We start from the raw sequence: 24,829 nt of genomic DNA on the forward strand, positions 1-24,829 counted from the left end.
ATTTTGATCACGGGTTTCTAAAACGTGACGTACACACCCGCTACTGGTGAGTTTTCTTTAGGAGGCGGGATAACGATGTACAACCCGGAAATACAAGTGCTGTTGGCATTTCAGGGAAGACTGGGTTACATTGAGTTCGACCCCGAGAAGCGATGGGTAAATATATGAATATATGACTTCATTACCCTGCTGAAAAAACATAAGCCTGCATTATTTTCTTCTATGCCCACATGAAGCTCAATAGCGGCATGTCTGCTTTTTTCTCCGAGCTGTTAAGGCTCGTCGTCACATGTTATCAGCTCCTCGCTGCTGTATCAGTATTTTGTCTGTGTTAGCCGCTTGCTTGTCCCCCCTCTTTTCCTGCACGCTTTCATTTAAAATCGTATCGATTGTTGATGGCTGTTGATGAGTATAGTGACCACTGCATAGTGTTCAATCAGCCAGCCGTTTTTGAATTAGTATTCATCGGGAGTCTGGTTCAGGTGTGTATACCAGCTGAAACTTTGGATGGTAACCTTGTGACTGTGTGCACCTTCAAGAGTATGTTGTGCAACTCCGCACATAATTCCATTATTCCCCTAAATAATCAGTGCCAGAGATCAAAACCTTCCACATTGAGATTCAAGGCAAAGTTGATCTTATTGATTTTCAGGAGACTACTCACTTCATTTCTCTCATCCCAATCATCACTGCTCTACTCTTATCTGTCTCTTGGTTATATCTCTCTTTTCCAGTGGCTTTGACTGTATGGCTCTCACACTCTCTGCCAAAACCTAATCCCTCCTGTGATTATCACATAATGCTCTTGCCTTATTATCAAAATGGAGCAGATTTGGGTTTTGTTGTTGTTGTTAAAGACTGATGGGCTCAAGCTTAAAAAAATGTTTAAAAAAAATTAAGCAGACAACGCTATTATGAGGAGAATGTGGACCGGCTGATTGCATGAGATTGTGGTGTGGTGTGATGTGGTGTGTGTGCCTCTGGAGCCAAACACTTACTTTGATGAGTGTGTTTTTTAAGGCAGTCGCACAAGTTAAACTAGGCTGTGATCTCACTCTGGGGTCATAAGGTTATTTTATACAGTTTCCAGATGAAGGCAAGTCTTAAAGGCACTATAATTATCAGTGCATATTTGGAGGGGGGAAAAAATCAATCCAACATTAATTTATTCCACAGTCTAAAAGCTACAATGTATAGTGTCAATCCTTTTAATGAATTTTGGAAAAAGAATGTTCATATTTGCAATTTAAAGTAATAAAAGATTAGCATTACTGTTCAATCTAAATTTTACAAGGTCAAATAGACTAAAAGGAACTGGAAGGCACAAAGATTTCCATTTTTTACATATGTGTTGCTGGAGCTCCAGCATGCTAATCTAACTATAATATAGTCTATATTTCATGTTTAGTTGTCTGATAATAATATATAATGTGTAAATTACTAGAAGGTATTTTGTGTTACTTTTGAAGGAAATCAACCAATCACACTTTGAATTAGACATGCCGAATGAACTCTTACATGTAGCCCCAGCACCATGAGTTTGATTGACAAACACATCCTGCAGTAGCCCTCGCATTCCTGTAGATTTTATTGGCTTGTCCTCAGTTAACCATCACATTTTTTTCCCTTTTTGTTTTTTTAAAAAGCTAAAATGTTTACTCTTTTATTGTCTGTGTTTTTTCATGCATAAAGAGAGGTCAAGAAATGTGCAGATCAAATATTCCTGAGGATAACACTTTTTATTTGCATGAGTTGCTCTCTCATTGACTCCTCTGAAAGACACAACTTTGGTTCTCTCATTTATTAGCCATTCTGCTTTTCTTTTTTTTTTTCGCATTCATTGTGCCTCTCTCTGTGCTCTAAATGTTTCATGACTTTTTAAGTTGTTTTTCTGCAAACCCTTGAACTTATTACTCATACAGCCTTAGCATACTCAACCTTGTACTCATGAAATCAATTAATTCTCTTAAATAATTCACCTTCTGAGCAAACCAGATTAAGCGGAGCACATTTTTTGTGTGTCAGATGTGGTGTTCTAACTGATGTGTAATTTTTTATTTTTTTTTTTTTCCTCTCCTTTTTTTTTTGTATTCAGGCATTAACTTGGCTCCTACCCCAATGGCTTGGAGTTTTGGGTGATTAGAGAAAGAGGAGAGCCTTGATAAAGCATTAGTGTGTGACGCACACACAGCCCTAAGACCCCTCTGTGCATCTGCACACATTCATTTTTCATGAAACAGACTCATAACAATTAGTCTGGTTACCGCCTGGGTAATCTTAGTGTCCCCGTAATGCCTGTGGTCTGCTGTATGACATCACTCTCTTAAAAGTTCTAAATCTGACATTCTCATCCGTTTTCATAGTGAGGACATTAGCAAGCCTCGGCTAATAGGCCCCGCACTTGTTTCTGGCGAAAGAAGGGCAATAAAGCGAGGGAACGAGAAGGGGGGGGGACTGACTGACTGGAGCGCTCAGAGAAATAGGTTTTATCCACCAGAGCTTTTACACAAATTAATTTACATGAGCGAGAGAATAAAATGTAAAGTTGTAATCCAGCATGCTTTGCCAATGCATAGCCTATTTCTCGCTACAAGCATCATAGAAAGCCAAGTGAACATTTATGCATTATTTCACCAAATACATTATACTAACAACCACAGCTAAGTGGTTAGGAATCTCAGCGCTACACCACACGAGGGGCTACATCCAGACTTCTAGCTGTGCATTTTCCAACCGGTGTGCAATGAGCACAGAAAAAGCAAAGTGCAATCCCCAAGAGACGTTCACCTTCCCAGCATCCCCCCCACAGCCTTTGGTCCCCTTGTCCTAAACAGTCTCACACCTCCCTAGACACCAAAGCCAAGGTCAAGAAGAAAGTGAGGCCTTCCTCTGTCTATAGGGTATTCCCTGGATGCCCACACCTCAGTAGGGCTGAACCACGTATGCTTCAGAAATGTTCCCTCCTCCATGATTGTGTCTGTCTCAAGGTCAGCTCCTAGGGAGAGGTTTGAGCTTATCTGCCCACCTACCCACGCTTTATTTTCCCTCTTTGGCTATCGTTTCCCCAAGTTTTTTTTTTTCTTTCACTATATCAGTAGACATTAGCTCACAGTTCCCAGTTGGCGGTTTCATGACGCTTTGTCTGACGTATCCATCTTTGTCTGTGTCTTTGCCTATCCGTCTTTTTTTTCGTTGGGTAGCTGTCATTACAGCCCATTGTCTAGTTTTCAGAGGACCCAGTGCAGCTGCAAGGCTTCAGACTGATGCGCTGTATGCTTTTGTTGCCTCATCTCTCCTTCCTCACACTGGTCATGGCCCCTTTTGCCTTGAAGCGGTGTTGCACTGTGTTCCGTGTTAGATTGGATATTGTTGTTGTTGTTGTTGTGGTTGTCTGTAAGCTATGGCAGTCAGCCTTGAGTCAGTGCGCTATCTTTGTCTGAACAAGATGCACAAGCTATGGAAACAAGGGGAAGGGAAAAAATAAAATAAACGCTCATATGACCTGAATCAAAATACCCTTTAACATACCCCGGAAAATGTTTTGAAAACATTTTTCACTGCTCTGATAGAACAGCAAGACCTCAGAAATATCAGGTGATTTTTTTTAAATTTTTATTTTTTCTGTTGTTTTTTTTCAACGACCTCTTCTAACTTGCCTTCTGACTCTCTTGGTTGTCAGTTATCAACTCTCCAAAAGAGGGCATTTAGTCTCATAGTTAGTTGGATGGCTGACCCACAAGAGAATTATAAAGTCAATATATCATTGTGTGTGTGTGGGTGTGTGTGTGTGTGAATACATCATGGAAGGAGTCTCTTTGCTCATATCCTTGTATATTTTTTCCTTGTGCGTGCAAATGCTGCGCTGTCTGTCCTCTCACCCACACCGTGTCATTACTCTGTAAACACTGGCATTGACTGTGACTTTTGACTATTACATAAGGAACATGGATTTCCAGCTGTCCGCGGTAAAAGCCCTGTAAATTCAAATGCTTAATTTTTATAGGCAGCCCGGCATTGACTGAAGTGTCTGCTTGTTATATATTTGGCAAGTGCTGCAAGTCTGAAGGGAAGCTGTCAATAGCAATCCCAGCTATTGATATGGCAGTGGGCAGGAGATGTTACTTGGCCCCCAACTCCAGCATCCCTCTGATCCCTCTACATCATAATTACATTAATATTGACAGACCCTTGACAATAGTCACATTACTATTGATAGGTGGTTGTCAATACTGTGTTTCCCCAAATAAAACATATTCATTCATAACTTGTAAACTGCTCGATAAAAGGCTTTGAAAAAACTATTGGACCCGGCCGGGTTTACTCTCCTGAGAGAGCTGCTGCTGTGACGGGGATTTCCACCACCTGGCGGTATATTTGCGTGCGTGTGTGTGTGTATATGTGTAACGGTGGGCTGATAGATTAAGTTTGCGCTGCATTAGAGCTCTGCATAGATCAAGGCTATGCTTGACATACATACATAGTCTCTCACACACACATGAGGACACATAATCTGCTCATTTTCTCCCATCAAGGGAAAAAACTTTCAGATTAGGCTAAACAAATAGTGCCTGTTTACTGGTTAGCAAACACACTCAGACTACGTCTCTTGCTCTTTCCCTTTTTTCTTCTTCTTCTTTTTTTAATCCAAACTCTATTCCCGTCACAGGCGAGGTTCTAGTCACCAAACATGGCAGCATTTCAAATACAGCTCAATGAATTTGTCATACCTGCTTACTTTAGCGTGAATTCACTCCTTTCATTCATTTGCTAATTCTAACTTAGTTGGACCGTGTATCCTAGCCCTATTGAAACATCTTGAATACACAGATGGTTGTGTGCACCACCACAATAAACCCAAGATTTGCCTGCGCACGTTAGAATTTTATTTTTTTCACCTCCTCAAAACGTCTAAAGTGACCATCATCTCTCTCCTTCTGTCAAAACTGCCATATTTACCCGGCTGAAATCTCTTTTAAAGCCTCGTGACAAATCCTGTTCGGCGAGACACAAAAGTCACTGTCAAAAAAAGGCCTCTCTGTCTCTCTCTCCCTCTCTCTCTGTGGCCTTCTTGCTCTGTCTCTCCCTGCATTAGTTAGTCTTTCACTTCTTTAAGTATTTCATTTGAGGAAATGGCAGATAAAACTGGAGAACTGTGAGCGGTTTGGAAACGTATGCAGCACTAAATAGCCCTCATGTCACAATGGCGAGATCCCATATGGAGTCGAATCGAGGGGAGAGAAAATTGTTCCACATTTGGCAGATGTTTACGGTGTACCAGAGACTGTGCCGTTAGCCTAATCCCTAGTGATGTGATTTGTACACACACCCCTATCTCTAGAGGGAGCGGGCACCAGGAGCCCCTGGGCTTCTGCTCCTGTGTGTGTGTGTGTGTGTGTGTGTGTGTGTGTGCAGGGGGGATTGTGTGTTTATATGCAGGGGAAAGCAGTCTAAGACCCCCTGCTCCTCTGCATGGCAAGGCTCTAAGGTTGCATTAAGGACGGGTTTTACATGTGAAAAGTGATTTCCCTTCCTGTGTATAAAGACAAAATGACCTTCCTAACAGGATGGGCTTCACCTCCGGAGCCTCAGCCCTCCCAATGACCGAGTTGTCCTTTTAATGGTTGAGCCTTGGTGTATATTATGTTCATGATTTGAATACATTAAATATGCTATTGTTTATACATTAATAACGTATTAACTGATGTAAATGCTTTAAACATTTATCAGTGTTGGGGGGAAATGGCCTTAATAAACGACTGTTTTTTGTGGGGTTTTTGGCTTTTTATCTGATTTCGGCCTGTATTACATTCAGTCCTTTTTTTTTATTCTTCCATTTCTGTTTTTAAAGCATGTCTAACCATTTGCGTGTGGCTGTCCTTGTTCACTCCAGGAAAATGTCATTTTCACAAAGTTTGCTTTGTCAGAGTAATATTTGGTGAATCATAGTATCATAATATCTAAGACGAATGGGCCAACATGAACAGAAACTACATTCAGGCTGCAACAAGAGCCCAGTCACTGTCTTTTTTTCTACTGATTAAAATATTGAAAAGAACATGTTGATATGTCCTTACTGTTTTCTGTTTTTTGGGTGTTTGTGTTTTTTCAGCAGGGTTGGGAAGTGAGAATGACCAGAAAAAGACTGCTAGAAGTCACGGCCCCCACTTTGATATGAACCCACAGACCCCGGTACTGCGTATCAGTCAGCTGGATGCCCTCGAGCTAGACTCAGCCCTTGAGCAGCTAGTGTGGACTCAGTTCTCGCTGTGCTTCCAAAACTGCCGCCCAGGCTTCCTCACTCCTCTGGAGCCTGAACTGAGGGTTTTGCTTCATTTGCTCCTATGGAGGTTCACACTCTATTCTAACAGTGCCACGGTGGGGCAATCTTTACTGAGCCTGCGCTACCACAGCAAATTTTCCCTGTCTCCCCGTTACAGGCCTTTATCCCCCAGGCAGAAGTTAGGTCTGGCCGTGCTCACTGCAGGGCCCCTCTGGCTCCAAGAGCGTTCCCACAGGCTGCTGCCGTACTTGGGTTTGAGTTCACAAGGATCTGGGTCTGAAAGAGAGAGCGGTTTGCTCCATCAGGGTCTCCGTAATGCGCTGACGCTTGTTGCTGGTATTGTTAAGTTCACAAATCTGATCAACTTCCTTGTGTTCCTAAGGAATGGCCGGCATCCCATCCTCGCTGAAAGAATCACAGGAGCTCAGACGGTTTTCAGTAAGCCAAATGTGGCCCGGGAGGTAAACTACAAGTTCATGAACCGAGAACTACTTTGGCATGGCTTTGCAGAGTTTCTCATCTTCCTGTTCCCACTGATCAATACAAAGAAACTGAAGGCAACAATACTGTCTGCTGTGTTTGGGGGGGAAAGTGCAAGCGGGGAGGGAGCAAGGGAAGGGCAAGAGTTGTGGAAAGAGTGTGGACTGTGCGGAGAGTGGCCAACCATGCCTCATACGGTGGGATGCCAGCACGTTTTCTGCTACTACTGCATTAAAAGCCACAGCATTGCCGACCCTTATCTCACTTGTCCCAAGTGCGGGGCAGAAGCAGGGCAGCCCAAGCTGGTCAAGCTGGAGGTGGAGATGACTGACAGGTGATAATCATCTCACACACAGAAGAAATGAAATGAAGTTGCTATGAAATTTCAGCTGGCTTTTGTTTGGTTTTGTTTTTAAAGGTTTTGTCATGTACAAGTTTATAATTGGACTTATCTCCATGATGTCTTTTCTGAACACGCATCAGCCTGTGATGTTTAATGTATATGTGCACATATTGACAGTCTGCTGCCCCTTCTGTTTTTCCAACTGGACTTTGGAAGGAACTATTTGTCTTTGGTGCACTGGACAGACTGCAGAGAACGACACAGAGCATATATTTGATGAGTGAACGTGTTGATTTATGCTCCAAATTGGCTCTGTGCTGACGTGTGTGTATGTATGAGTGTGTGTGTGTTTGTTGAAATGGGAATATTTGTTCTGATGAAAAATGCAAAAAGTCAGCTGAATAAATAATGGGAGGAATTTCTGATGCCTCTCATCATGGCCAAATTAGCATTTGTTGTGTATTTTGTGCCTAAATTGTATTTCAACATCATTAAAATTGATAGAGTGCTACCTCTTGGGTGTTTATTTAGTTAAGTGGAGGAGAGAGAGATGAGGGAAAGTTATAACAATCAGCACACTTCTCTCTAGACAGGCCGGTCGTTCTAACTCCCATTATCCGTTTTCACAGCACCCCAACATGCTCAAGATCAAGGGGGCAGCCGGGGGCTTGGATTGACTCACGCACACACACTTGACAGCCAGCCTCTCTTTTCCCTTGGCCTTTCTCTCTTTTGCTGCATTTCCATCTCTCTCTTTCTGTAATCTCCAGGGCCCTCGCCCCTATAAGACTGTAGTAAACTGTACCAAAACCCTGGCAGTCGTCTCCTTCCTCGCAGGCGAATTACTCTCTAATCCCTGTAATGAGTCCAAAGATGCTTATTTATGCTGGAGTTAACCTCTACCAGTGAGCCCAGCCCCGGGCCAAACTCACCCCAGCTGAGTGAAGCCTTTCCTGGGCTGACAAGACAGGAGCGGGGTGGGGAGGCTACCTCCTAACTCTCCTTCCCACCCCCTCCTCCCTTCCCAGGCTCTGATCACTAGTACTTAATTGCTGATTGCTGAGACGATCAATCGGAACTGCAGGCGTGATAGAAAGCCTATTGCCAAGGAGCTCGTCTCAAATCTACCAGCTCAGAAAGACATTTGCACTCAGATGAGGTTAATGTTTCCCTTGGACAGAGAGGGTAAACTTAAATATCTGTCCTTGTGTGGTATATGAATTCCCTGAAGAATACTAGCTGGTTGCACTGGAAGGGCTCATTTTAAATTATTTATTACTGACCAATGTGATTTTGATTTCTCCCAGTGTTTCAGCAGGCCTTTAGAGTATATGTCCTTGGTGGTAATGCAAGGCCAAAATTAATTATTTTTGTATGTGTTTGTGTGGTTTGGTTTGGTTTTTTTTAGAGCACCTACAGAAATACTGAGGTAGCCCTTCACCAGAATAAAATAAAATGTACACCTTGGAGGAGGGGGGGCACGTTCTACATGATTAGTTTGACATTATGTAAAAAACACAGGGCTCATCACATGGATACTTGAAAGTCCTACTTTACATCAAGGACATTTTGACTAATGAATCCAACACTAATGCATATAAAGTCAGGGACAGGAGAGAGTTGTCAATATTTTATGCACTGCATTACATTAATGTGCAGCAAGTCCCAGGAAGTGAGATTAAGGAGATGTTTGAGATTAAGGATGCATATATGATCAACCTTAATGCCACTGGGACACCGGGTCATTGTCTTTACATTCAGACATACTTAAAATCCCAACCTTTTCACTGACATTACTCTACAACTCTAATTGAAGTCCCCCAATCCCCAGGAAAGTGAAAAGATAAAGAAGAAACACTGTATTAAAGTCTATTAATTGAGTTAGGCCATGGATTGCATTAGTTGGAAGTTGGAACAGGGCTCTGGACTTACGGAAGGTAGCTTGGGCTCAGTTAAGCCTATCTGTCTTTGGATCTCTTCTAATTCACAGGCTCCATGTGGAGAAGAAAAAGAGGAAGAAGCCCAGATTCCCAGCGGCTATGCAAAGCAATCTGCACATTCACACGCAGCCATTTAGGGAGCAAATTGGCCCTGTGCCCCCTCTGACGATGGTTTTAAGAGAAAGGGAATTAGGGCGTTGAATCCCTAACTAGATCTTCTCCTTTGATGAGCCTCTTCATCCGCCTGTCCCTCATCTCCATTTCTTTGATGTGAGGCGTTGATTTTCCTGATTAAATAGTTTTTAAAGTAAAAAGCTCTTCTCTGGGCTCTGTAATACTGGGTACTTTACTTTACCTATTGTAGGTCCGTTTGTGTGCATGCTTGTTGAATGGTCCATCTGTGGTATTCTTTAATTGGAACAGAGCCCTTGGCTTGCAGATAATAATAAGGGTAGTACATGCATATTTTTCTCTGAGAAAGAATGTTATCATTTAAGCTTATGTCTGGCTTTTACCTCTTCATTTGAAATGGCTAGAAGGACTCATCGAGCCCTCTGAATTGCTAATTAAATTAAAGAGTAAAAACACATGTGCTTTTTCACTTGAGCTGAATTCCATCTCTGATCCCTATGCTGCTGCTGGTGAAAGCTTTTACCTGCTTTTCAACAGGTAAGGGAATTACATCCCTCTTGTATTGGGAGATATTTCCAACAACTGACAATGCTTTTAAAGAGTGAATGACATTATTTTCATGCCAAGAAAAGATGAAACAAAGCTGCAGCATTTATTTGATTTTTGACACCTGTGTTTTTTTTTATATTTGTTGTTGTTTTTTTCTCGTGGCATGTCCAATATGTCAATAGGAGTTACAAGTATCTCATATTTCATCTATTCAATAAAAGACATGCCAAACATAAAACAGCAAAATTCCTCCAAGGTAGTGAAATCCTAGGTGTGCTGAAGTTCAGGGCTGCAGCCGCTGCAGGTACCTGTATTATGAGAGTTCTTTCAACACCTGCCGGGCTTTGGATACCACCGGGCCCAATTATCTTAGTCTGCCTCTTCTTCTTAACCACCTCTTCAGTCTAACAGGTCAGGGGGACAATCAATCACACCTAAAATAAGGAAGTAATTTCCTGAGCTTTTATCATGGTGTTGAGGTTTTGTCGGGTTGCATTTCACACCTAAAGAAAGACGAGGCAGCTCTGCTTTGGGAATATATATATATTTATAAAATTGGCCTTTTGTTTTTGGTTCTGAAGACCCAGGATAATTTGGGTTTTATATATATATATATATAATATATATATATATATGACGTATATGTACAAACCAATACTTACTGCACAGAAGAGCAAATGCAAAGATCAAGAAAATACACAAAAAAGTATTCTATCTTATGATGCATGTCGATAAAGGTTGTGCTACTTTATTACTTTAAAAAGCTGTATCCTCCTCCACTGCATCAGAAATGCGCATCTTGCTCAGAGCATGCATGCAGACAGTCAGGGATGTGGTGGGTGTGTTCTTGTAAACTCAATATTACATGCTTTGATATACTGCGTATCTATTTTTTTTTTTTAAATCTACCTTCTTTTTTTAAAGTTGGACATTTTGTGCTCATACTGTAATTAATATATTTTTTTCAAATATTCTCCAAGCTAATTGTGCTCTGGCATACATTACAAGCCCAGTATTTTCTTTCTTTTCTTTTGAAGGACAAATATTAAACTGCAGTGGTTTAAACCGATCAGAGACTTATATTTGAGATTCAAATATAACAACCAAGTAATTCGAATTTTCTGGATTATATTTTACATCCACTTACTTAAAAAAAGATCAAAGCAACCTTACCGTACCTGTCCTGTGATTGGATGCTGGGACAGGTGTAGCAGAGATCTGGACAAATGACCTGAGGGTCTCATAATGGGGGATTATACTCTGGTGTGTTGTGTGCCTGCGGTAGCATCTTTCAAAACCAAGCCCGTTTTTATGTTTGTGTGCGTGTGTGTGTGTGTGTGTGTGTGTATATACATCTTCTAGGCTGTGCATGCGTGCTTGGGCCATCTCTGTCCTCCTACTGATGTCTAGAACAGACTAAATGGGCAATAATCTGCACACATCCCTCCAGATGTCCCAGTGAATTTCCTGTGGCTTAAGGCACCAGCTGAGCTCTTTGGAAGTCTCGATAACTTCTGCAAATGTGATTGAACCTCTGCTTCTTCAGGAATTTGGTGCAGGACACATTGTGCTTATTCCAATTTCCCCTCAAAGGGATGAAAAAGTGGGAATGTGCTTACTTCGAGTACTAGATCACCTATTGGTGCAATATTTCTCTTTTTAACAGGAATTCTACAGCAGGATGTTGAGTATGTGGTGTGGTTTTGAGGTTGGACTGAAAACTATTCCTTTAATTATAAGATGGATATAATGTTTAAACTTGATTGATCTCTGGTAGAGATTGTTAAAACTAAGACTATACATGTGTTTCCATTAATATCCTCTTTTGTTTTTTGTTTTAGTTGCAGATGTTAGCTGTCAGCAATAAAACAACATGGTGAGGTGAAAAAAGAGCTTTCCCCTCAAATGTCAATCAAATTTAATACTCAAGGCCCTAAATAGGAACCACCAAACACATGGTGCAAAAACAGCATGAATATCTGATCATGTCCTGCAAGCCTAACTAGATATTTAAAATCACTGGGCTAGATCTTGAGCCTAGTTAAAGAGGAAAATATGCAAAAACACAACAGTATAAGCATTTTCCTGGAAAGGAGTCTGATGTGGGGAAAGAGAAATCATGTAAAGATAGTATGGAGTTTCTGTCTGGGGGGAAGGTAACAAGAGGAATTTCTAAATTACATGTGTAGGCAACACTGAACAATGAGACAACAGCAGGCAGAAAAAGCCTAGCCCTGTTAAGTATGAGGCAGCCAGGTAATGACAATGTATTTGTGCATTTCAGCATCTCGGAATCTCCAGCTTGCCGGGGGAAGAAGGAAATATAATTTTTGTGGTTGCCATGGATACCTGCGTATGAAGGTTTTGCTGCGAGTCCCGACTCCTCGTGGAGATCAGTGAACCGCATGTGTCAGCCAGCATTAACCTGCTATGTCCAACAGATGCGCAGAGACACACATGCACAAGACGGAATAATAAACACGCACAAACATGCGCATTAGGTTCCTCATCTCAGCATAAAGTACAATGCGAACTGCAGCCAGCTAGGCGCGCGCACACGGCTGCGAGCAGAGCTGTGCATTGTCAGAGCCGGTCTGGTGCTAGATACTCTTGAGTGAGCAGGGAGCAGTAAGCAGAAGAAGAAACACATGTAATGCTGTTCTGTTGTACTACATGAGGTGCAAGCGTCCGCTGTGGAGGGGTTTCTGTGTGTGATGTTGTCTAGCTCGTTTTTCACCGCTGTAATAACACTTACCTGCCATGCTTTCATGCCATACAATTCCCTGAATTTTTGGTAAAGTGCACTGATGATTTAATCATTGTTATGTGTTCATGTATGATGCTTTAGCTTTAAATTTAGAGTAGTCTTATGTGAACTAAATAAAGTACTGCTATTATTCCATTATAAATACTTGTAAAGCAAGAGTTCATTCTGGGGTGGCATGACTGTTAGGTTGCAGTGCAAGACCACTAATGTGAAGGTTGGTGGTTCAGTCCCTGGCTTTTCTAATATGTGTGTCTGCTGGCAAGATACTGAACCCTGTGTGTGTGTGTGTGTGTGTGTGTGTGTGTGTGTGTGTGTGTGTGTGTGTGTGTGATAACAAAATGTACTAAAAAGTAATGAGTGTGACTTTAGTGTATATAAAAACACCTTGAATGGTCAAAAAACCTAGAAGGCTGTTGGTCTGTACCTTGTAATGTGGGGTTTTAGTTGTTTGTTTGAATAACTTCAACTGAATCCTTGAAATAAAACTTGTGTTTACAAGCTGTTGGCTTTCCAAAAATAAGACTTTTGTGGTTTTTTGTGGCGCTAACAGATTACTAATACTAGATTGTTTTATAAGTAGATTGTTTTTAAATGAAAGTAAGGGGCATAAATTAGGATCACAGGTTTCCAAAATTCCAGCTAAGAATCAGCATCACAGCATTTCTGTTGCTTCCCAAACACGGCACACTTTTCTCTGCAGGCCCCCTACCAGACACTCTGGGCTCGTTGTCAAGTATTATGTTCTCAAGCGTTTGTGTTCGTCTTCTAAGCCAAGCTGCTGGAGTCCTCTTTGCCCCATCCGCAAAGGCCTACACAACGTTCAGCAGTCATATCTCTCCTTGTCTATCTGGGAGCCTGGCTTGTTTTCCCTCAAAGTCAAATTAAAAAGGTATGCCAGAAAAGAGAGCATATCTGCAATTCAGAACACATTTTTCTATCAGACAGGAGATATATTGCCGACTAAGTATTGTCAGATGTTGGCAAATTCCACATATTTTTCATATCCGGCCCCCTGAAACTTGGGGCCGCTTTAAGACTCAAGGCATATCATGGACAAAGACTGCGTTTGACCTTAGGAGCACAGGCAGGAATGAACCAAATATTCATTCTGTTTTCTGCGAAAATATTTTCTCTGATCTAAATGCAATATCACCAGCCATAAATCATTTAGGAACTCATTTGGAAATCATTTGGAAAACACATTTATTCGGGGGGAGGTGTTCATCAATAAATGTGGCTCCTGTGGAAAGTTTTATTTATATATTCAAGTATTCTGTAGATTCAGTTATTCATGTATTCACTCATTCACAAGGCCCAGTCAGTGGATTTGCTTTTGTCACCGTGTGTGTGTGTGTTTGTGTGAGAATGTGTGCGTGTGTACGAGAGACCTGAGGCATAGCCCTGCTCTGGTGCATGGCTAGTGCTGTTCCCCAGGGGGCTCTCATCTTTTACTGAGCCTTGACAGAAGATGGAGGCTGGGAGAGGGGTCCGCTGCATTAAAAAGCCTTTACCTAGTTCTGATTTATCACCCCTGCCTCACACACTCACAGACACACACGTGCACACAAACACACAAACCCCGCTTGCCAGCCCCACACCATCTCACCATTCCTCGTCGCAGCTCAAATCTACACTCTATCAAACGCATGGACATATAGATGCATGAGCGCGCACAATCACATGCACAGAGTCCAAGGGACACACATTTGCACACCATCAAACACATACTCATTCCATCATAAGATGGCTGCCTTGGAGAAAAAGTGAGGGTGCAAGGCGCCGCACTGCACCGCAGTGGTGATTTTGCATTTTAATGGTACCCCCCCCCCTCTTCCGCCCCTCTCTCCCCTCAGTTGGTAATTCTGGTGAGTCGCAGGCTGGTAGGCAGCAAGCCACCAGCTACCTCATCACAGGAAGACAGAGTGACACAATTACAGGACAGCATTTCCCAGGTACGTCACCTGCAAATGGTTACATTTGATTGTGACCGCCTCTGAGGAGGCAGCGCAGGAGAGCAGGAAAAGATGGGTTTTTTGCTTGCGTGTGCACCGGGGGATGAAGTAGATTGTAATTATGCAACAAAAAGAAAGCACAGAGTCTGTAGAGGACACCTATCAAGCATGAGCCTTTAACTGCGCATGAAGATAGGCACAAATAAAACAAAAATCTCACTCAATGCAATAAGTGAGACATGGACAAAGGTAAACACTGTGTTTAGCTGCATTACAAGCAGCGCAAAAAGATGCAGAAGTAAAACATGCACGCATGCACACACACAAACACACACATAGAAAGCATAGCACTATGTCCTTGAGAGGGTCCAAGACATGGTAATCATATTCATTCATTCGTTCATACATATGGGTGGAATACATTTGCTCCATCTCTCCGCTCGAGTTATTGCATGAGTGCTGATAAAAACTCAGGACAAAGAGGAAAAAAAGAGAAAAGACACAGGGAATGAATTTGATCACTGAATAAAGACTTTTTCCCTCTAAACACACATTTACATGAGCTGACTGCACAAGAAGCTGCATATTTAGCGCTGCTAATTTTTATCATTGTGCTTTTTTGGTAAACCATAGTGAAATCGTCATCTCTACAGTCACGTTTCACCACAAACAAGACAGATAAGAGAGTTTTGGATTTTTGTCTGTGCAGATTTTCTGTTTCCAAGGCCCACAGTGTAGCCATTCACATAACAGAAAATATTTTGGGGGCTGCAAAGGTGTGAAGAGGCCAGCAGAGAAAATGGTAAAGCTGAAGTCCTTTGCCTTGTTGACGTTAATGTTAAGGATGTCTTATAGGCTTTGTCCATGTGTGTGCGATTAAAAGAGGCATCTGACGCTCGTTGGTGTGAAATTTATATTTGAAGCAAGGTCTTCCTCTTTCATGCGCAGGCTGTGTGTGTCTAATACTACATGCACATATTTGTGGAAGGAAACGAAGGAGGAGGAGGGGAGAGGTGGCTGGTAATGGAATAATTTCTCATTTCTTGCAATAGAGGCTGCTGGTATTAGAGAAATTATGATAAGTTCAGCCTGAAAATGGGAAGAAGTCATTTGTTTAACTTCTAGGTCTATGGATTTTTGAAATAGGTTAACATAACAACAATATGACAAAGAGAAACCTTTTTTTTGTCTGTGAAGATCAGCTGTCTGTCACCTCCACCACCCCGGTTCACGTTTTAATCTATGTTTTTATGTGAATTTGTCTGATTTACAGGATGCGTCAAGCCATTTAAAAGCAGTGACATTAGCGCTGGTGAATTGTGCCGTGTGTGTTCCAGTGTTTGTGCATATGCTGAGGAAATGGAGGGTGAGAGGAAGGCTGCTGCAGCTGTTGCCTCCAAAAAAAACCCCAGTAATTCATTGTTGGTCATGCTACAATCTAGATTACATTTCTCGTGGCTTAAAAGTGTATTTCCCCATAAATAGCAATCTACGACTCATAAAAATTCATTCTGCTTCAGCATAAACAATCCTCTCGTCCTCTCACCCTTGCATATGTGTATGGGTGTATATGTGTGTGTGTGTATTCATGCATTTGTCTGCACGGCATAAACAATCCCTTTTAAACTCCCGTCAGGAACACAGAGTGATCCATCAGTTTCTCCACAGAAAACCAATTTCACTGGAGATGTTCAGTTTTTCTCCGACACACCACCTATCGTCGCAGAGAGACAAAAAAAGGGGGGGAGGATGAGAGAAGGACACTCACATACACAGAGTAGAGGCAGATAAAGAAGAAAAAGAATGGCGAGGAAATGAAAAAGGGAAAAGAGGTAGGAACTGAGCAAAACTGTAATGAAAAGATGGAGGAGTGAAAGGAAATATGAAAGACTCATCTCGATGTGTTTAATCGGACAGCCTGGTATTTGCCTTCTCATCAGTTCAATATAGTATGTTTAAACCGCTCATCTGTTGCTCTACACTCATATGCACTAGAAATTGACACATAGTGCCTGTCAAATAGATTTTTATATGAATGCTGCGGGAGGAAAAAAGTGACACAGTTTCAGTTTCTAAACAGTTGTGTTATAATAATACACAAAAGAAAAGACGAAAGACTGCAAAAAAAAAAAAAAAGAAATCCTCGCTTTTGACTTTGAGAGCTTGAAGTGTGGAATTATGAGCGAGGAACAAGGCATGCTTTGGCGGCCCAGTTTTCCCCGTGTTGAAGCGGGCAGATGACAGCATAATTACAGAGAGACATCTCATAACATGTGATTAAGCAAACAATGCATTTTGTCTCCTCCTAAGGTCCCCGTTTCTCTTTTGTTTTTATGCGTGTGTTTGTTGAATAGCTGTGTCGCATGCGTGTTTTTACGCCCACAGGAAGGAAAAGGCGGTGAATCCATACGCATACGCGAACATCTATATGTGGGCATAGTCGGAGGTATCGCATGCAGCCAAACAAGAAATGGACAACAGGCTAATGCATCTTTGCAGTAATGGGCCTAAGTTAAAACAAGATGAGAAAGGCCTTCATTTTAGAGGAGCTGCATTGGTACTAATGACTAGAGGGCCTCCAACTGCCATCTCAGCCTATTATAACTTGGAGATAGCTCTTCTGTGTTTTTAAAGATGAATGCAAATTAAAAAGCATTAGGCTACATTCATTTGCGGTCTTTGGCATATAGGCCACTTTTGGTCCGAGGGCCACTTAAGACTGCCTTATTTCTTCAAATGACCTTGAAATCAAAGAAAGAGCAAGTTTTAATGATTTAGAGGGCTCTTAAAGACTCGAAAGGAAAAGCAACACAGGGTCTCATTAAAAATTTCATTAAAAAAGCTTTTTGTTACAAATGTCCCTGCCAGGATGCTGAGTTGATACACAAAGAGGGCCTTAATAATAGCCAGCATCTGAGCCAATTTGATGTCAACGCATCTCCTCAACTGTTTGGCAGCGATTCCATAAATAACAAGGCATTCTCATTTGGTTGTTTTATCATTTTCTTTGTGCGACTCTGCGAGCTGTGGTGCATTGTGATTTTAAGAGCAGGGCATGTGAATGACCTGGGGATTGCACGGTGTCACTTCACATTTAGCTTCTATTTCCTCACCACCAGCTCGTCCACTGCACATGCTATGATTTCAGTTTGTGCGCGACCGTGAACAAAAAAAAGTGAGACATATTCCATCACCCCCTTAAAATTCCTTCACTCCCTCCTCCATTGCTCCCTTATTTCCCCAATGACTCAGCGTGCCTTGTAAAAACCTTAGCCTGGCAGCTCAGCACCCTTTAAAATGTAAAGTAATATAACAAAGCCTGACACAATGATCTCTATTACTGTGCTATTGTTTTAGAGGTCCGGTGAATGCAAAGAGAGCCGTGGCTGTCTGAAATTAAGCAGGCCTGCGCCACAATGTTCACATTACCACTCTGAATGAAAATATGTAGAAATGCGATGAGAGGACTGTAATACTGTTTGTTTGTTACAGGTGTTAAAGCACTATAAGTGCCAAAAAAAGGAAAATGTGTCACATATTTTTCAGTTTTTGGCATGTGGATCCAACCCCTCCATAACTTCACATCTCATGTGTTTAGTTATTTACAGCCCTGACAACAAAAAGCCTTGAACTGTTCGGCAAACTACACAGCACCCTTTGTGTCACAGGCAAAACAGGAAATCAGGCTTTTGTCCGCTCGAGATGGCATCAAAAAACACCTTGTTTCATCTGTCTTAAGCAATCCCATCTTGACGCCTTCACACATCCCCATGTGGGGCTGTGCAGCTCCTCAGAACAGATTGGGAAACGGCACGATCTGCCGGGAAAGTCCCAGCGGGCTGCCATAACATGCTCGTTTGCCGACGTACCTCAGTTGCACTGAGCCCATGTTTGATTTCTCTCAGGTCGCCCCTCCTTTTCTTTCTCTCCTGCTCTCACTCTCAGTTTACTTCTATCACTTGCTCATTTCGCTGTCTATATCACCCACTTTCTTTCTTCCATTCTCTCTGTTCGTCTTTTGTCCCTGACACTCGGTCTCTGTCAACCTGTTGGCCTGTCTGTCTGCGTCTCTTTATTTTTCTCCTGGGCCTCCCTCGCGTCTTCTCTCACACCTCCCTCTCCTTCTCTTTCGCTTAAAAAAAAAAACGTGTTAGTTGGCTGCGCGTTTTGTAGAAATGCCAGCAGTGATTGTATCCTTCATCCACATTGCAATAATAAGGCAGGTGTACTCCTGCCCCCTCCATTTTCCTCACCTTCTTTCTTCCCTTTTGTACCTCAGAAATAAGGTATTGCAGCAGTAAACACTACAGGCAACAAGGCCAAAGGAAAGATATAGAGAAAAAAGATTAGATTGCCTTTTTTTTTTCATATGTTAGTTTCTGCGAGGCTTTTGTTGACACCTGGCTAAATCCAGACAAAATGCTGCTAATGTTTTTTTTTTTTACTTTAAAGAATGCATTGCTACACGAATCAGGCCTTTTGTCGCCTCTTTCAATGTCCTCCTCCCCACTGATGCAGCCCTGCCAACTGTATAAATAGCATTTATATGTTTATTTGCAAAAAAAAAAACCCATCCCACTGAATCCCACCCCCCTGTGGGTTAAACATAGCAAAGTTTTGCAGAATCAGTTCTTGAATAAGTCTAAAAAGTTGTATTACACCTGTTACCGAGAAAACAACAAGTTTTTGTTTTGGTGCATACCCCGAAATACAGCTAGCAATAAATAATAAGATTTCATGTTGAGTATTTGTGCACAGGGGACAATGGTTTCCTGATTTCTCAGGTGTAATGCTTCTGTGGATGAATCGCAGGTGTAGGAGATATTGTGTGGTGGATAGAACCCAGGTGCGGGAGTTATTTCCAGTCTGTGCAGTTAATCACCAACCTGACGCTGAAATATGGCTTGCATTTTAGCGGTTTTAAAATAGAGTTCCCTTGACTGCATGTACTTAGGTAGGGAAATACTAATAATAAGGGCAAGATAAAGTCAAGAGACTATGAGAATGTTTCATATGTCTGTGCTGCAAAATGTGCTCTATTTTATCAGCAAGTCTGGCCTCAAAGTATGCAACGTAATAAGGACTAAAAAAATAACCGTCTGCATGATAATAACTTGATAGTTTCAACTGCTATGCAGCAATCAGGGCTTTGATGTAAGGAGCTGATTAATAGCTAACCTCACAAATTCCTGTTAAAGGATTTGATGTGCAAATGCAGTCTTCTGAGTAAAAAGAACAAATGAGAGACGACAAACAACAGAGGTTAACTTTTCCTTGTTTTTGAAGGCCCAAACGCAACGTAGGGACTTGGAAAATGTGGAAATGTACACATGCGGTATAGATTTGAATTCGACAGATGCTACATGAACATATTTATTCAACAAACAAACCGAAATTTGACGGGTTTATTGTAAAACACGCTCCCTCTGTCTTCATTTTGGTTATGATCTCTCGAAAAGTCAAAATGTCACAAAGGTTTACATCAGAAACAGACTGTCTAAATATCCGATTATAAGCTGTTTATCCTCATTAAATGATGACAACATAGCAACGCCAATGTGCAAGTGGCCTTAGATGTGGTGCTGGTCAATATCTATTGACAGACAAATCATTGTTGTTGTTCTTTCGTTTCATCATTGTCCAGGCCCAATGCATGAGGGGGCTAAACTGCGACTGAATGTGATTGGATTTTCAGTCTCCATCATTAAATTCCCATGCGGGGAATACTAATTCCAGTATTTAGTGCGGTGATGCTAGGGCTTGCTTTCATCTTAAACTGATTCCAGTCTAATTAGATTGGGCATGTGGGGGGTGGTGGATGTATCCGTCTGGACTAATCCCTGCCTCTCTGTCCCAAACATTGTATTATCCAGAGAAAATCCATTGGCTGCAGGCTATTCAAAGCCAGATCTGCCTCCACTGCAGCCTCTGTACTGTATCATCTGGAAAGCTGTGGCTAGAAGGGTGCACTGTGCAGTGAGGGTGGAACCTAATGGTCATGAGTGATGTATGGGTTTCAGAAAACGCCATTTAGAATTTACAGTAAACCTTTTATCGTGTATTCATTGCAAGAGCGCTCACTGCTGTGGCCTCTTTAGCAAAGCTGTGTCTAAACTACTCTGAACTACCCTTCAATTCAGTGGGCCTCTTCATTCTGGGACAGTGCAGTTAGGTAGTCGGTTTGGGTGGCCCCTTTATGGTCACATCAAAATTCTGCTTTAAGGCTTTATGCTTTGTTTGGCCTATAAAAAGTAAACAATAACACACTTGTGTATACCCTCAGTACTGCAAACACACACACACACATGTTACTGTGCACAGATTACCCTGTCATCCTGCCTGTGAATTACTGGCAGACTACAGTGAAAACACAATGTAAAGAGGTCCTTCTTCTAGGCGCTGAGAAGGCCAGAAAAATGAAAGGCCTTCAGCCATTGTTCTCCACAAAGGTCAAACGCAATTCAATCCCATAATATGGAAGCGGGGTGGGCTAAATCGGCAACCGCCTGCGCTTTAAGGGTGAGCAACAGGAAAGGGCCATTCAGCAGAACAGTTGCACCCTGTGAGCTGAGCACATTCGTCAAGGGCGAGGGGTGAAGTCAGAAGGGGGAGAACAGGGAGGGTGGGGGAGAGAAACGCTGTTTTTCAGGCTTTTACATGTTGCGGCTCTTTCAACTGATTCTGACTGAAAAGATCCCCATCTTCCCCGTTCATTTTTGCCGCCCTTGTGAAATTTCATTAGGTGGATTTAACAACTTGTGAATGTCGGCTTTCTCCGTGACCCTGACACTGATGGCCGACACGTCTCGCTGGCAGGGTGTGATATATTGTGTTGAGGTGTTCCCGAGGTGCAATTTTTAATATGACAGCTTCTGTTGACCTCACATCTAAAAAAAAAGAAAGGCACCCAGTCTGACACTGGTATCCATTTTACTTTTTAATATTATTTTAGAAAAGAATATATCCACCCACCCAGACATCAAAGCTAAAAAATGTCTCTCTTAGATTCTCTTCTCTAATTGTTAATGTTTCAAACTGAAGGGGATCAACCTGAACTCCCCAGGTAAAAAAAAATGGCATTCTTTTGTGGCTGCACATCTTTTAATCGATCGTCATGATTGGGGTTTGAGAACAGCACCTGACCAAATCCAGATTACCAGACACTTCCAGTATAATCCCCCACATCTGCTTAGAGTCAGATTATAACAAATAGCATAATGACAGGAAATATCCTTGATATGATTTTGGATTTTGGTCAGTGACTGGAATGATGACGATTCTTGCTGGGATGGTGACGCAACACATCAAGTCTTAAAATTCATTTGAACAGCAGTGTATGACATATCACACTGTGTCATTATTCGTTTAACAAAAACTAAGCCAGAATGCAGAAACAGTGTCTAAAAAATGAAGTGCACGCCCATGATTCAGTGGCTTGTAGAACTACGTTTAGCAGCAACAGCTTGAAGTAACTGCCGTCTGTACGACTTTATCAGTCTCTTGCATTGTTATGAAGGCATTTTGGTCCACTCTTCAGTTCACTGAGGTTTGCAGGAATTTATTTATACGCAGCTCTCTTAAGGTGCCGAAACAGCATTTCAATCAGGTTTAGTTCAGGACTTTGACCGGGCCATTTCAAAACTTTGATTCCTCTCTTTTCTAGCCATTCTGAAATGGCTGAAATAGCCATTTCAGCGATTGTAGATTTGCTGCTGTATGACCCAATTTCAGCCATGCTGTCAGAGAGATGGTCTCACATTTGACTCTAGAATGCTGACAAGTTCATGGTCGACCCAGTGACAGACAGGTAACCAGGTCCTGTGGCTGCAAAACAAGCCAAATCATCACCCCTCTGCTACTGTGCCTGACAGTTGGTATGAGGTCTTTGTGCTGTGTTTGGTTTTCAGCAATAATAATGCTGTGCATTATGGACAAACATCTCCACTTTGGTCTTATCCATCCAGAGGAAATTGTTCAAGAAATCTTGTGGTTTGTGCAGAGACAACTTTGCAAACATAAGCATGCTGCCATGTTCTTTCTAGACAAAAGAGCCTTTCTCCTGGAAACCCTTCAAAACAAGCAATATTTGTTCAGTGTTTTCTCTAATTGTGCTGTCATGAACTTGAAAATTCAACATGGTAAGTGAGCCCTGCAGAGTCTAAAATCTAGCTCTTGTGCTTTTTTTTTGTGCGATTCTTTGAGCCTTGCAGTGGTTGACACTGTGGTGAAATTCCTGGGATATAAACTCCTGGAAAGATTGGCAAGTGTGTGAATGCTTTCAATCTGGGTCACTGTAGAATAGTGGACTTCGAAAATGGGCTTAAAACCCTTCCCAGGTTGATGTGCAGCAAAAATGCCTCAGACCAAGAAACTACTAAAACTCTTATACAGATGTCCACACATGCTGATGATTCCATTCATTAGATTAAAAGTGCCCAGCTGCTAAATAACCTCTTAATTCCTATGGAAGCAGTAAGGGTATACTTAATTTTTAACACAATGCTCCTATATTTTGGCTTAGCTTTTGTTAAATGAATAATGCATATATATATATGCTATGTAATGCAAGTGCAGTTGAGTTTTGAGAAATGTGTATTTTAATATATTATGAAACCTGGATTACAAACCTGTTACAAAATGTGTGGTAAATCAGTTGTTTTGTTCTAAATTGCTACATGCATCTAGAACTGCCCAAGAAATTTTAGAGAAAATAATCTTATATAAAACTGTAACAATAATAGCTAAAAGACTCTTCCAATTTACCTTTCCAATCCTATAACAAATGATATTCAAAGCACTATATCCATCCATCAGCTTCCTCTTATCCAGTTCAGGGTTGCAGGGTGGATGGAGCACATACCCAGCTGCTACGAGGCAAGAGATGGAGTACACCCTGGATAGGTCGCCATCCACTCACATCCACAGCTGTAGACATTTTAGAATCACCAATTAACCTAGTCTGAATACCTGGAGAGCATGTGCAAACGCCACACGGATGGGGGATTCAAACCCAACACACCCTTTGTAATATAATCCAACTGAAAAAAAAAAGACACAAGTACAGTGATGAAGACTAAAGAAATTCTAGTCTGGCAACACGTGACGTTTTGTTTTTTGCATTTGAGTTCAGTTTAAAAAACGTGTAATGTAACTGAATAAAATTAAAGGGACGACATTAACACAACAAAACCACAAAAGCGTTCTTAGTGAAGATGAAATAATATTTGATGAGACCAAACTGGTTTGCAGATACAGTTTTTAATGTATCACAACAATGAGCAACAAACATACTTGATGAACTATTTCCAGAAGTTGTTCAAATACCATCTACAATAAACGTCATTTCAACTATGACAACAGGTCTGTGACAAAATAAAAAAAAGGTTTCAAAACCATGTTATTACCGTGATACGGTACAGTTGAGACCTCAAACAGTACAGTAACAAAAACTAATGCGACTACTCTCTATATATAAAACATCAATAACATTTTTGGTTTAGTTTATTTAAAGTTTTAGCCATAGGGGCTTCTTCTTATTAAAACCTCAGGGTGCATTTCCTATGTAACCCAGATGTTGAAGAGTACATATTGTGTAGGATATGATTGCGCCATGAAAATCCCTTTGACATCCAAAAGAACAATTCCAATTTCAACCTTTTGAAGGCTGTCCCCATAAACATGACACAATCCATCCATTTTTTTTAAAAAGTTCTTTTTTTTTTTTCTTTTTTGGCTGCTGTGCAGTTGCAATATCTATGTACAGTTGTATTGTTGGACCATCCTTTTTGTTGGTTTGTTAGCTTTTACCAGTCCTTGGTGTGGAAAGCGTCCTGTCTGATGCTAGCATCTTAGCACATGATGCCAGCTGACAGTTCAGTCTTATAATGCTGAGCCACAGAGTGGGGAAAGGCAAAAAGCCAGAGTTGAGAAAGCCTTTGGAATCAGGACAGTCGCTCATGTTTGTACAATGGCAGAATTGCACCTTGGGAGGCCAGGATGTCTCTTATGAAACACAATCGAAAAGTGTCTTCAGGAATAAAGTAAATGTAAAATACTAAAAATCCAAATAATGACATTTAAAAAGCTCACACAGAAAATTAAAAACTGACATTTTGCTTTAAAACTTTGAAACAAAAAACAAAAACACCTTTACAATAATAAAACATAAGAGGAAATGTTACTTGATTTCATTGTTTGAAACAATAACTAAGCATGATTTGATTTAACCTGTCAAACAGTTGCATTACATGCTACTTGCTCATCTCAGAATAGGAAATACCAAAAGCAATACATTTTTGCATTTCTTCATATTAATAAATTTGTACCATGCACAGCCAACTACGAATATGTACAACAGCTTAGCTTTCTTTGTTCACAAGCCTTTTT

General features: G+C 41.4%; 2 protein-coding genes across 3 annotated transcripts in view; one reads left to right on the plus strand and one right to left on the minus strand.

Annotated features, from left to right (window-relative positions):
• Positions 1 to 80: 80 nt before the first annotated feature.
• pex2 (peroxisomal biogenesis factor 2) lies at positions 81 to 7,606 on the plus strand. 2 transcript variants are annotated; one of them, XM_085468642.1, is made up of 2 exons: positions 81 to 156; positions 6,110 to 7,606. In XM_085468642.1, exons 1-2 carry the CDS (start codon positions 153 to 155, stop codon positions 7,096 to 7,098), a joined length of 993 nt encoding a protein of 330 aa, XP_085324768.1. In that variant the 5' UTR covers positions 81 to 152; the 3' UTR covers positions 7,099 to 7,606. The 2 variants fall into 2 exon arrangements, with proteins under 2 accessions (XP_085324768.1, XP_085324769.1); XM_085468643.1 differs by having other exon boundaries at positions 6,113 to 7,606.
• Positions 7,607 to 23,682: 16,076 nt separating this feature from the next.
• zfhx4 (zinc finger homeobox 4) overlaps positions 23,683 to 24,829 on the minus strand; it is an 80,795-nt gene continuing 79,648 nt past the window's right edge. The window contains exon 12 of the mRNA XM_085468644.1: positions 23,683 to 24,829. This exon is cut by the window's right edge and continues 3,210 nt beyond it. The gene's annotated coding sequence lies outside the window, so the exon portion shown is untranslated.

Source organism: Copadichromis virginalis, linkage group LG9, assembly GCF_057382275.1.
Source record: "Copadichromis virginalis isolate Kocher_CV1m ecotype Utaka linkage group LG9, C_Virginalis_male_GT1.1, whole genome shotgun sequence".
In the NCBI taxonomy this organism is placed as follows: Eukaryota; Metazoa; Chordata; class Actinopteri; order Cichliformes; family Cichlidae; genus Copadichromis; species Copadichromis virginalis.